Raw genomic sequence first — 12,241 nt, forward strand, 5'->3', positions numbered from 1 at the left:
GCTCAAGTGGTAGAGCGCTAGCCTTGAGCTGAAGAGCTGAGGGACAGTGCCCAGGCCCAGAGTTCAGGCCCCACGACCGGACCCCCCCCAAAAAATGTTTATGATTTGCCTTCATGTAAATGTTTGTAGTTTTTAAGTAAAAATTAGATCATGAGATTAAATATTCAACTTGCTAGCTTTACCTGATTCATATTTTAATGATTTTTTTACCATCTCTACTCTACTTTAATGTTTACAAATCATATTATTTAAGCAGTTCTTAAATTTGCCAAATATCAGTATCTTGTTCATCAGTCTGCTATTCTCAACATAACTGCCAGTTTTTCAGAAGCAGTTATGTTAAGTATATTGTATGTTGACATGAGGTTTTGTGTGTTATAAGATCAACATCCAATGAATAGAAAAGTTTAAAGTTTTTAAAGTTAAAGTTTAAAGTAAAAGTTTACAGATGAGTTTCTATTTCAAAATAAATCAGGTGGACAAAGGACAGATTAGTTTTGATCTCACATATGCTAGGTACCATGCTAAATAACAGACATATTTAGCATATTATGTATTACTAGACATATCTTATTTAGTATTTATAGCCATGTTAGGAGTTGATTAATTAGTTCCTATTATAGAAGAGTAAACTGTAGCCACAGTCCAAATGTAGTACCTCATGGCCATACACTTAGTGAAAGATCTGTTTTCAAAGCCCATGTTCTTTTACTACTGTGGTCCACTGCCTCTCCAGCTCATTCTTTACTGACATTCTTGAAATTTGCATTCAATTTGGTAAACATTTATTGAGTGCCTGCTATGTGCCAGGAGTTGTGCTTGGCTTGAGGTCTGTTTTTATGCACCTGTCCAATAAGCTACTAGTTACTTAATTGCTGCAAAAACCTGAATACATTGCCTCCTGGCCTTCTGGCTAAGATCAAGCACAAAACCTTGGATGTTTTGGGAGGTTAGAAATCTAAACGCAAATTTAAACTTGATGTTGCTATAACTCCATATACCAGCCAGCTCTTTTCTTGGCACTTTTGTTTAAACTTTTCTTTAAAATGTAATTATAACATTATAACATTAAATAATTTGTAAAGTCACATACCTTTTATAAGTGTATTATAATTATAGTGTTGTACATTTTTCATGTAACTTTATAGATGATTATTGTATAAGCTTTCTAATTTATCACAACTGGCTAATAGTAAATGTCATCAAAGTTGTATGCCTTCATCCAGTTTTACTAATGTTAATTGAAGTTTCTTATAAGGTTCTCACAAGTATGAAATGGACAACTTGCCCTAGTTGGAGGGCGTATCCAAAGATCCTGTTTTCCTTATTGACAAGATTTAATGTACCTTTTTTAGGCAACTCCTTTGTCTTTTTTGTTCTCTTGCAATACCCCTAGGGTCAAGGTTATTTTAATCTGGGAGGGTTGGAACATTCTGGATTTCTGTGGACATCTAGTTTGGTGTAGATATGGTTATTGATCTTGACTCTACTATATGTTTTAAGGTTCTCATACTTGACTGTAACTATTCATTTTAGAATGGATTCTTTCTTCTTGGCTGAAATGTTTAAATATCTTTACCTATTATTTGCTGATAAAGAAGACATTATTTTTGACATAGAAGATTACATTTTTACAACAGAAGCTCATCTGTTACCTCTTTGGCTCTCTACTACTAATCAAAGCATCTCTAAGAAGAACACAGTGAGTTTTTAAATGCGTTATTGTATTTTTTACTTCCGTATTTATTTTTCCAAACAAAAAGTAATCCATAAGTAGAATTCAATAAATAGATTTATGATAGTAGGAAAATTATATTTCATGTTCTTTTATGCACTCTGTATATCCTCTTGTATCATTAAACATGTCCTTTTAAACAATAATGTTAAGCAAAATAATTATTTATATAAAATTATTTTATATTGTAGACCTCAGAATATACGGAACTGGATGACAGTAATTTTGATTGGACTTGTCCAAATACTCAGATTCTTTTCCCTCATGATCCATTGTATGCTCAACGCATTCGTGAGCCCTTGAAAAATGTGGTGGATAAGAGCTGTCCTAGAGGAATCATCAGAGTGTAAGATGTATTATTTTATATTGGTTAATATCAAGCTTAATTCTCAGCAAATGACAGAAAGCTTAAGGAGCGTGTAATAGCAGTCAAGAAGACATTCACTTAGATCAAAGATAACTGAGGTATATAGTTGTCACTGATAAAAAATATTAGTGGGTTGGCACAGTTACTCACATGTGAAATCCTGGCTACTCAATAATTCAAAATCGGGAAGGTGAAGTGGCGCTGTGGCTCAAGGGGTAGAGCGCTCGCTTGAGCTCAAGAGCTGAGGGACAGCGCCCAGGCCCAGAGTTCAAGCCCCATGACTGACAAAAAAAACAAAAAACAACAAAATCAGGAAGATTGTCATTCATGGCTAACCTAGGCAACATGTTATCGATATGTTATTTTAACAAACAACTGGATGTGGAGGTGCATGCCTGTCTTCCTAACTATGCAAAAAGCATAGATAGGAGGTTCACATTCCAGGGGACACTGGCAAAAAAATAACATAAGACCCATCCAAAAAGCAACTAATGCAAAAAGGGCTGGGGGCATGGCTCATGCCTGCATAGCAAGTGCAATGCCCTAACTTCAGATCCGTTTTTTACTCTCCTCTCTCAAATTATTAGGAGTTAAATAGTAAACCTTAAATTGTAGCAGTGTCTTTTGTTATTAGGAAAGTCTTCAATGTTTTGTTTAATGAACCAAGCAATAGTAGTGGATGTCGTATATCTTTTAAATTTCCATAGCTCTTTGTGTGTTTGTCGTTCCTGTGTGTGCTGTCCTGGAACTTGAATTCAAGGCGTGGATGCAATCCCTTTCATTTTTGCTCAAGGCGAGCAGTGCTCCACTTCTAGCTTTGTGGTAGTTAACTGGAGATAAGAGTATCAGACTTTCTCGCCCAGGTTGGCTTCAAACCATTATTCTTACATCTCAGCCTCCAGGCATGAGCCACTTGTGCCTGGCTTTAGCTCATTTTTATCAAATAATTTCATCAAATATTTCTACATGTCTTACCATGTGTAAGAATTGTTTTCCCTTATTTTCTACAGTTTCTGTAACATGAAAATACAGGGTTTTTTTTTTTTGCTTTGACTTTTACCTTTGGAGATTCTACTTGTTCTCAGTTGTTAAAAATTCTTTGATTTAACAAGTTCTTCTAGTGAGTTGCCAAGGTCATTGCAAAGAAGTTAACAAGGAAAAAGTTTTCACCTGGGCATATGATGACATATACTGTCATCCCTGCTGCTCAGGAGGTAGAGACATAGGATTGTAATGGAAACCCTATCTCAAAGACAAAATTGATAATGAAACATATGGAAAATTATTTAAAAATGTGAAAGATGGCATAATACAAAAGAATAACAGAGGAGGTCATTATGGTTACAAAATTACATATGCATGCATAGAAATAAAATGAAACTGCTTTATCCAATTAATACATGTTAATAAAAAACAGAAAAAATTAAAAATATTTGAAAATAAAAAGGACTAGGGGTATGGCTTTAATTGCTATAGTTTGCCTGACATGCACATCTTGGGTTTAATCCTTTGTACAGCAAAATTAATTACTTAATTGCAATTAATTTTAAAATGAGCAGCAGTATTCATATTATCAGTATTGCTTGGCTTTTAAAATATCAGTAGAAAAATCTGTGTTTTTGGAGGAAGACAGTAGTAATAAATCTCAGGTGAATCTATTCTGGACCCTCAAAATCATTGTTTAATGGTACTACTGTTTAATGGTACTACTTTTGGTAGACAATATCCATGCTTTTGTGACTGGAAAATATTATATGTGAAAGTGATACCACTTAATAATAAGTTATATGTAAAAAATAACTTATTTCAATTTCATTAGTTCCAAACTTAGTAATTTTGCTATTTTGATTAGGCCTAAGTTTTTTTTTTAAACCAATTTAAAATTTTACCCTTTTAAGTCTTGGCTATAATTACTTTTAGCAGAGAGGAGAGTTTCAGGAGTGGAGCTAAACCCCCTCTGAGAGCCAGAGATTTCATGGCCACTAACCCTGAGCATTTAGAAATCCTGAAGAAGATGGGGGTGAGTTTGATTCATCTGAAAGATGGGAGAGTCCAGTTGGTCCAGCATGCAATCCAAGTAAGACATTGCTATACTAATTAGATTTGATCTCTTCTCTGCCCTTTTTTGTCTCCTTAGCTTTGATAATCAATGGCATTTCAAAAAAAAACAAAAACTTCATATAATTCAGAGACTGCATTTTAGCATGTCGTACCTTTAAAAGTCATCTTAATTGATTTAAATGAAGTTGTGTTATTTGCTTATATTAATCTGGTCAATTAGGATTCAAATTTAAAATTTCTGTTTCTCAATTCATTACCTTTCCATTATTTTATTTAGATCAAAACTTCAAAAGTTGGTAGGTAGTTTTAATAGTAAATTTCACATTATTTTAGTTCCCAAAGAGCTACTGAATCTAAGAATTTTACTCATCATGGAATGAAAATTTTCTTGCATTTGTGTCTGAGAAAGATTATATGCTATTTGTGCAAACTTTTTTTTTTTTTTGGGTCTGGTTTTGGGGCTTGAACTCTGGGCCTGGGCGCTGTCCCTCAGCTCTTCAGCTCAAGGCTAGCACTCTACCACTTGAGCCACAGTGCCACTTCCGGCTTTTTTCTTTTTGCTTATGTGGTGCTGAGGAATGGAACCCAGGGCCTCAGGCATGCAAGGCAAGCGCTCTACCACTGAGCCACCTTCCCAGCCCCTTGTGCAAACTTTTTTACAACTGACTTTTCTGCTTTAAAAATTTTCATAGTAAGATCTTTCAATTATTTATTCTGAGAAAAAGACGTAGTTTTCTAAATTTTAACCTAGAACTATATTGAACCTTTTCTCCACAGCCTTGCCTTTCCCTCACAATTGTATCTATAATCTCACCCCATCCATTCTTCATTAGAGTATTCTTTCTTTTTTATGTTTCACTTGCTCTTGCTGGTAGTGAAAGTGGCTTCTCTAATGCCTTCACTCTAGCCAATGAAATAATTGCTACCATGTCCTTCTTACCCCTTTCTATGCTTTAACTTTCCAATAGATGTTGACTGACCTCTTCAAGCATTTTCCTTGGTTTGCAGGATATACAGCAGAATTGTTCTTTTTTTCTTCTTCTATGCTTACTGCTTTATACTTTTATAGTTCTCCTTTCCTACCAGACCAACTCAAAGTAAGATACTACCAGAAAATCAGAATGACATTTTTTTCCTCTATGTACTCTTCTCTGAGAGTCTTTACTGTTTCTACTAAGTCAGCTATATTTTTTAATGTTTTTATTGTAAAAATAGTATACAGAGGGGTTACAGTTACATGAGTAAGGTAATGAGTATATTTCCTATCAAACATTGTTACCTCCTCGTTTTTCCCCACCAACCCTTCCCTCTGCACCTCCCCACCTCCCCCTCTCCCCCAAGTTGTAAAATTTGTTTTCAACAAAGTGTCTTGTACATGTCATTATTACAATAGGTCAACCCGTATCCTTGTTTCAGTATTTTGATATTTTGTGTGGGTATGTTGTGTATATACACATGCATGTATATGTGTATATCTGATTACTAACTTTGACCCTAAATCTAACTTTAATCTCTGTGTTATATATTTTTGAATCTCAATTTTTTTCTTCTCTGGTATTGTACATCAGTAAACCACTGCCATTCTCTGAACCATTATGTATGCTAGAGGTTTCAAGATAGGCTTGAACTTTATCTCTCTCTGGCTTCTGACTCCCATCAAGTCCTGCTGTTTTTTCTTGTAAAGTCGTGCTAATCCATCTTCTTTTTTTTTTTCTTTGATAGATATTCTTCAGCTTTTCTTCAGTCAGTATTCAATTTCAATGGTATTCTGTAGTCCTCAAATGCACACAAGCCGAATGAATTGTTTCCTTGTCTGTGGTTCCATTCCATTTTCTCACATGAGAATTTTTAACATAGTTAATTTTGCATCTATTTTTCCTCTAGAAGCAAACTTAAAAGACTTGTCTCCTCAGTGCCTATGAAAGTGCTGGTATAGAATATGGACCTAATACAAGTTTGAGTCAAATTGAATATTCTTGTTAGTTCACAGTTCCAAGGAGGGAAGATGTGTGTCAGATATGAGACTTCTTTTTTCAAAGGAGAAACCAGAGAGAAGCAAAGGAAACATTTGACAAAGATCCATTTCTTAAACTGCTTGGTGTGGTGGTACATGCCTGTCTAGACTTGTTGAGGCTGAGGCAGGAGGATTGTGAGTTCAAGGCCAGCCTGTGCTACATAATGAGATTGAGACCAGCCTAAACAAGTACTTAAAGAAAAAGAGTGGCTCATAGACTAGTGAATGAGATGTTTAAAATTTTAAAATAAGTTCTTTTCAGAAAATGTAATTTATAAAAGCAATACTTTGAGGATGTATAGGGTCATATTTTGTAGAGACCTTAGCTAGAAGGATAAATGATGAGAGGACTGCATTTAGGAAATGAACTAAATGAATGTCTTTCACAGGCTGCTAGTTCAATTGATGCTGAAGATGGATTGAGGTTCATGCAAGAGATGATTGAGTTATCAAGTCAGCAGCAGAAGGAACAGCAGCTGCCTCCAAGAGCTGTGCAAATTGTCTCCCACCCATTTTTTGGCAGGGTAGTATTGACTGCTGGACCAGCTCAGTTTGGGCCAGATCTGTCTAAACATAAAGAGGTATGTCCACTTAAGTAGATTTGTTGAAATTAAATGTAAAATAGGAAATATTTTCTTTTTTCCTTTCAATTCAGTAGTTTTCATTTATTTGAAAAAGCAGATGTGAGGGTTATAGCTCAGTGGATATTAAGGAGGTACAAGGTTTAGTTCTGAAAATCACCAAAAACAAACCAACAGACACGTAGTTAAACAAAAACCTATTCTGTCTCTCAGATTTAGATCAAATAAGGCTATATCTTTTAGAATTATATAGAGTATATAGTTTACTTTTAGAATTTTATTTAAAATGTAGTTTGGTAAGGATGAGATGAGTGTCAGTGACAGAGTGCTGACTTAGCATGTGTAAGATGCTGAGTTCAAGTCTTGTCCCTCAAAAACTATAAAATATTATTCAGACTTCTCTAATACCTTGAATTTATCTAGAAATCATCTTTAGCCTTAACTAATATAACCTTTCTTTGATCAAAGATCTAACTCAATAGCTTAGTTTAGCAAGCAAACAACTAAAAGCCAAGGTGCTGTGGCTCAAATGGTTATGTAGAGAGATTCCAGATAGTCCACTGAGCAAATGTTGAAGACTAAGTTAGTGCACCCTTTTTGTTATAATAAAGGCAACAAAGTCCTATGCAGCTGAACAATTCACATGTTTATCTACTAATGATGGAAGGTCTGGGGTGATAGGGCCCAAGTATCTTGACAGACTAAAGCTTTTCAACTCTGTTTCTCCTCATTTAAACTTTGTTCTGATATATTTTTAAACTATGTAGATTTAGAGGTTGATTTTCCATTTCATTATGTCTCCTGTATTTTAGGCTCTGCTTGCCCTGTATTAGTTACAGAAAACAATAAAGGTCTATCTAGTCTACATGAGGAAGAATGTTAAAATATCTCTGAATAATCAGTTCTCTGGTTAATTTAATTTTCCTAGGAAGAGCTTACTGATTCTTGTGAATTAAATAAATTTTCCCCCCTCTTTAAAAACTTTTCTGGTTATCATGGTGGTTTAAAAATGCCTCCCTTCTGTTTTTTTTTGTTGTTGTTGTTGGTTGGTTTGTTTTGGTTGATCATAGGCCTGAACTCTGGGCCTGGGTGCTGTCCCTTAGCTCTTCAGCCCAAGGCTAACACTCTACCGCTTGAGCTACAGCACCACTTCTGGCTTTTTCTGCTTATGGTGCTGAGGAATTGAACCCAGGGCCTCATGCGTGCAAGGCAAGCAAGCATTCTGCCACTAAGCCACCTTCCCAGCCCCTCCCTTCTGTTTTAAATGTAGGTTATAGTATGCAGCAAATCTGCCTACAGGTTCTAACCTTATCACTAACATTGTATTTTTGAGAAAACTAACCCAAATCTTAGTTTCCCCAAATGTAAAATGGAAGTACTTACAATATTTCTTTCAGAGTGACTATAAAGGTCAGATTAGTTAGAAATTTATGTAAAAATACTTTATAAAACGCCAAGTACAATGAAGTATTCCTTCAATGTTCTGATAAGCAAAATATTTAAAACAAAAATTTGTGCCATGGACTGGGAAGGTAGCTCAGTGGTAGAGTGCTTGCCTTGCATGCATGAGATCCTGGGTTTGATTCCTCAGCAGCACATAAGCAGAAAAAGCCAGACATGGATCTGTGGCTTGAGTGGTACAGCGGTAGCCTTGAGCTGAAGAGCTGAGGGACAGCACCCAGGCCCAGAGTTCAGGTCCCATGACCAACCTTCCCCCCCAAAATTTTTGTGCCATGTATAACATAAACTTCATATGTTTTATAAAAGAATGAGTTGTATTTCTCTTGAAATTTTAGATATTGAAGGTTAATGACTAGATTATAATTTGAGAAGACAAAAGTTTTAGGTTGCTTTTTATTTCTGACAGACAAGAGGATTTGTTGCCAGCAGTAAACCATATAATGGTTGTTCAGAGCTTACTAACCCTGAGGCAGTGATGGGGAAAATTGCATTGGTTCAGAGGGGACAGTGCATGTTTGCAGAAAAGGCACGCAACATCCAGAATGCCGGAGCCATTGGTGGTATTGTTATTGGTAAGTAAGTTTCTATGCCATTGTGTTGATTAGGAGAATATGGGTTTTTGGATTTTTTACCCTTTTAATGTTCTGAAATTTAATGAAAGTATCATGCTATTTTTATTTTGACAACAAAAAAGGGAGATCATTCAGAGATTTAATAATTTCTATATATCTATTATCTTTTTTGAAAGCCTAGTGTGTTTTCTTTATGTTATGTCAGTGAAAATATATGCTATAAGTCATGAAGATGGTGTAGGGAGGATGAAGGCACCTAGTACTATGGAAAAGGAAGGTACACATGAAATCTAAGATCCTTAGTGTAAAATTGTAGGAACCATGGAAAATTCCCAGTCATCCTCAAACATGTAGGCCTTAGAATCAGTTCATGACTTTGCCACAGAGCCGCAGTGTAATCTTGGCCAGCTTTAGTAATTTTATCTCTTATTCTGAAAATAATCTTTTGTGCTTCTGTAAGATGGTAATATCTTTTAAATACTTGTGAAGTTTAAAGGTAATATGTGTAAAATGTTTACATATAATACTCAAGTATAAACACTACTTGCTAGCAAATTTCTTCAGTAAGATGGTAATATCTTTAAATAGTTGGGAAATTTAAAGATAATATGTTTGTATATAATAGTGGACTTGGGTATAAGCACTAGTTGCTAGTGAATTTTAATAAAAATTTGGATGTTTTCCCCACAGAAAATACAAAGTATATGCTTTAAATCGTTTTACTCATAAATTCCCACCAGTGTTTTGTTTTTTTTTTATTGTATCAAGATGCCCACACTATGACTTGAGATGGTAAACTTTTCTGTTTAATTAGTTTGCATTCAGAAAGACCTAGAGGACCCTGGTCACATCTTAATTGTGAATTCTTCTAAATAGTTCTTCTCACAGAGAGAAAATTCAGTTTGCATTTTTTTCTCATAATTAGGATGGAATTTTGAGTTCAGAGTAAGTAAAAAGGTATTTGAAGGGCTGGTGGTAGATGTGATGGGACATACCTATATTCCAGTTGTGTTGGAGATAGAGACCAGAAAGGTCACAGTTTCAAGCTAGACTGCACTAAAAGTCAGCCAGACCCTCTGTCAGTTGACAAGCTATGTGTAGTGGTGCATTTCAGCTTTGTGACAGGCATAGGTTAGGGGGATGAATGTGATCTGGCCAGCCAAAAACATGAAACTGTCTGCAAGGTAGCTTAAATACAAAAGGCTAGGGACATAGCCCAAGCAGAGTTCCTGCCTAGTAAGCATAAGGCTCTGGATTCACACCAAAGGTACTATCAAAAATAAATAAGTAAATAGTTTTTAAAATGCAAGTAAAGGGCTGGTCATATGTCTCTGTAATATACTCTGGGTTCCATCCTTATCCCCATGGGGAAAAGGGAAGAACATAAAATTTAAGTTAGATCTTATTTCAGTAAAAAAGACTGAATTTACAATTCCTTTTGCTTATTCTGTGTGGGTCTTCCAGAGTTTATTTAATGGATTAGTTGATGTAAAGGTCTTCCGGAGTTAATTTAATGGATTAATTAGCTATAGAGAAATGTTAGGAGAAATTCTATTTAGTAATTAAATCAGCATAGACTAATCCTGTCCCATGCCTGTTGTAAGTAGATGTTTCACTGGAACACAGTCACACTGGTCTGTGTGCATGTCATCATCATTGCTTGGTACTACAGAGGTGAGTCATTGCAGCTATAAACCTCAGATAGTCACTGTGTCAAATGTGTAGCTGGCTATAAGAAGTGCTTTCTGACTCCTGAATTAACTCATTGTCTTTCCCCTTACTCATTTTTCACATTGAATTTAGTATCTTACCATTACTATTATTTTGGACATTTCTTCCTGAATCAGTCTTTTTTGGGGGAGGAGGGGAAAACAGTTCTATCGCTTAAATCTAAATCATTAAGTTTTTCTGTTTCTATGCTTTTCTCTAAGCATATGAAATTTTTACAATCATAATTGTAGAATTTTGTGTTCTAGGGTTTTCATGTATTATTGTATCTTTCTGTTTTGTGGGTTCTACTGAATAGTTCATTATAATGTGCTTACAATGGTAAGATGTTATGCACAACTGTACACAATTAAACTGTACACAGTAAACTTCTATGAATAGGCTCTTTTGCTCCTTTTAAGTTATTACCTTAATGATAAATACTAGAATTATTGTATCTAAAACCTGTTAACAGGTAGAAAGTGGTAACAACTGTTAAGTCTTCTTAATGCAGCAGTCTTGATGCTTGCTGTGTTCGTTTTCTGATTAGATGACAATGAGGGGAGCAGCAGTGATACTGCCCCTCTGTTCCAGATGGCAGGCGATGGGAAGGATACAGATGACATCAGGATCCCCATGCTGTTCTTATTCAGCAAAGAAGGAAGCATCATACTGGATGCCATCCGAGAATATGAGGAGGTAGAAGTGCTCCTTTCTGATAAAGCAAAAGATCGAGGTAAGAGTCAAAATTCTGTTTTTCTACAGATGAATGTTAATTTGACTAATTTGATAAGAAGAATGAGTTACAAAAAAAGTAGGTTTCGGGCTGGGAAGGTGGCTCAGTGGTAGAGTGCTTGCCTTGCATACATGAGGCCCTGGGTTCAATTCCTCAGTACCACATACGCAGAAAATGCCAGAAGTGGCGCTGTGGCTCAAGTGGTAGAGTGCTAGCCTTTAGCTGAAGAGCTGAGGGACAGTGCCCAGGCCCAGAGTTCAGGCCTGGCAAAAAAAAAAAAAAGTAAGTTTTGCTTGTTTGTTTTGGTTCACTGGTAAAGCAAGTAGCATTTTTTGGAAAATGATTTTAAAATAAAATTTCCTTTTGGAATTAAGAATAATAAAACATTTATTTTCTCTGTTGACTGACTTTAAACATGTTTTATATGCAATTTATCATTTTTACTATGATTTTGTCTAGTCTGTAAGAAAACCATTTTAGCCAAGTACTGGTTGCTCACCTCTGTAATTTAGCTAGTGAGAAGGCTGAGATCCAGAGGACCACAGTTTGAAGCCAGCCCTGGCAGAAAAGTCCATGGGTCTCCATTTCCAAAATAATGTTCAGGTGGGCTGGCCTGAGTGGTAGAGTGCCAGCCAAGAAAGAGCCAGTGGAAGATGCTGAGTCCAAACCCTATACTGGCAAGAAAAAAAATGAGCCACTTTAGCTTCCAGAAATGCTCACCATTTCAGTTTCACTGATAGTACATCTTAAATTTGCTTTAATAAGGAATGAGCAGAGATTGCTTAAATGTCATTTTATACAATATGTTAGCAGTGGGTCTTAGTAGCAAGTGTTAACATGTGACCACGGCCTTGCTGAACGGCCATAGAAATCTTCCCACTAAGATCTTTTTTTGTTTGTTTGTTTTGAGGCTGTTTATGGGACCGGGGCACTGTCTCTGAGCATTTTTGCTCTACCACTTTGGTCCACAGCTCCACTTCCCAATTTTGAATGTTTGATTGGAGACA

The 12,241-nt window shown here is 35.7% G+C and overlaps 1 protein-coding gene across 4 annotated transcripts in view; it reads left to right on the plus strand.

Annotated features, from left to right (window-relative positions):
- The window catches only part of Edem3 (ER degradation enhancer, mannosidase alpha-like 3), a 72,595-nt gene that overhangs the window by 49,406 nt on the left and 10,948 nt on the right, over nucleotides 1-12,241 (plus strand). For 3 of the 4 annotated variants that reach the window (XM_013021820.1, XM_013021819.1, XM_013021822.1), the window contains 6 exons: nucleotides 1,537-1,702; nucleotides 1,927-2,081; nucleotides 4,023-4,179; nucleotides 6,567-6,758; nucleotides 8,626-8,791; nucleotides 11,049-11,234. In XM_013021820.1, the coding sequence (XP_012877274.1) occupies nucleotides 1,537-1,702; nucleotides 1,927-2,081; nucleotides 4,023-4,179; nucleotides 6,567-6,758; nucleotides 8,626-8,791; nucleotides 11,049-11,234 (1,022 nt within the window). The remainder of the gene's footprint in view (nucleotides 1-1,536; nucleotides 1,703-1,926; nucleotides 2,082-4,022; nucleotides 4,180-6,566; nucleotides 6,759-8,625; nucleotides 8,792-11,048; nucleotides 11,235-12,241) is intronic. The other variant, XM_013021821.1, reaches the window with a different exon arrangement.

This window comes from Dipodomys ordii, unplaced genomic scaffold, assembly GCF_000151885.1.
Source record: "Dipodomys ordii isolate 6190 unplaced genomic scaffold, Dord_2.0 Scaffold57, whole genome shotgun sequence".
NCBI classification, from domain to species: Eukaryota; Metazoa; Chordata; class Mammalia; order Rodentia; family Heteromyidae; genus Dipodomys; species Dipodomys ordii.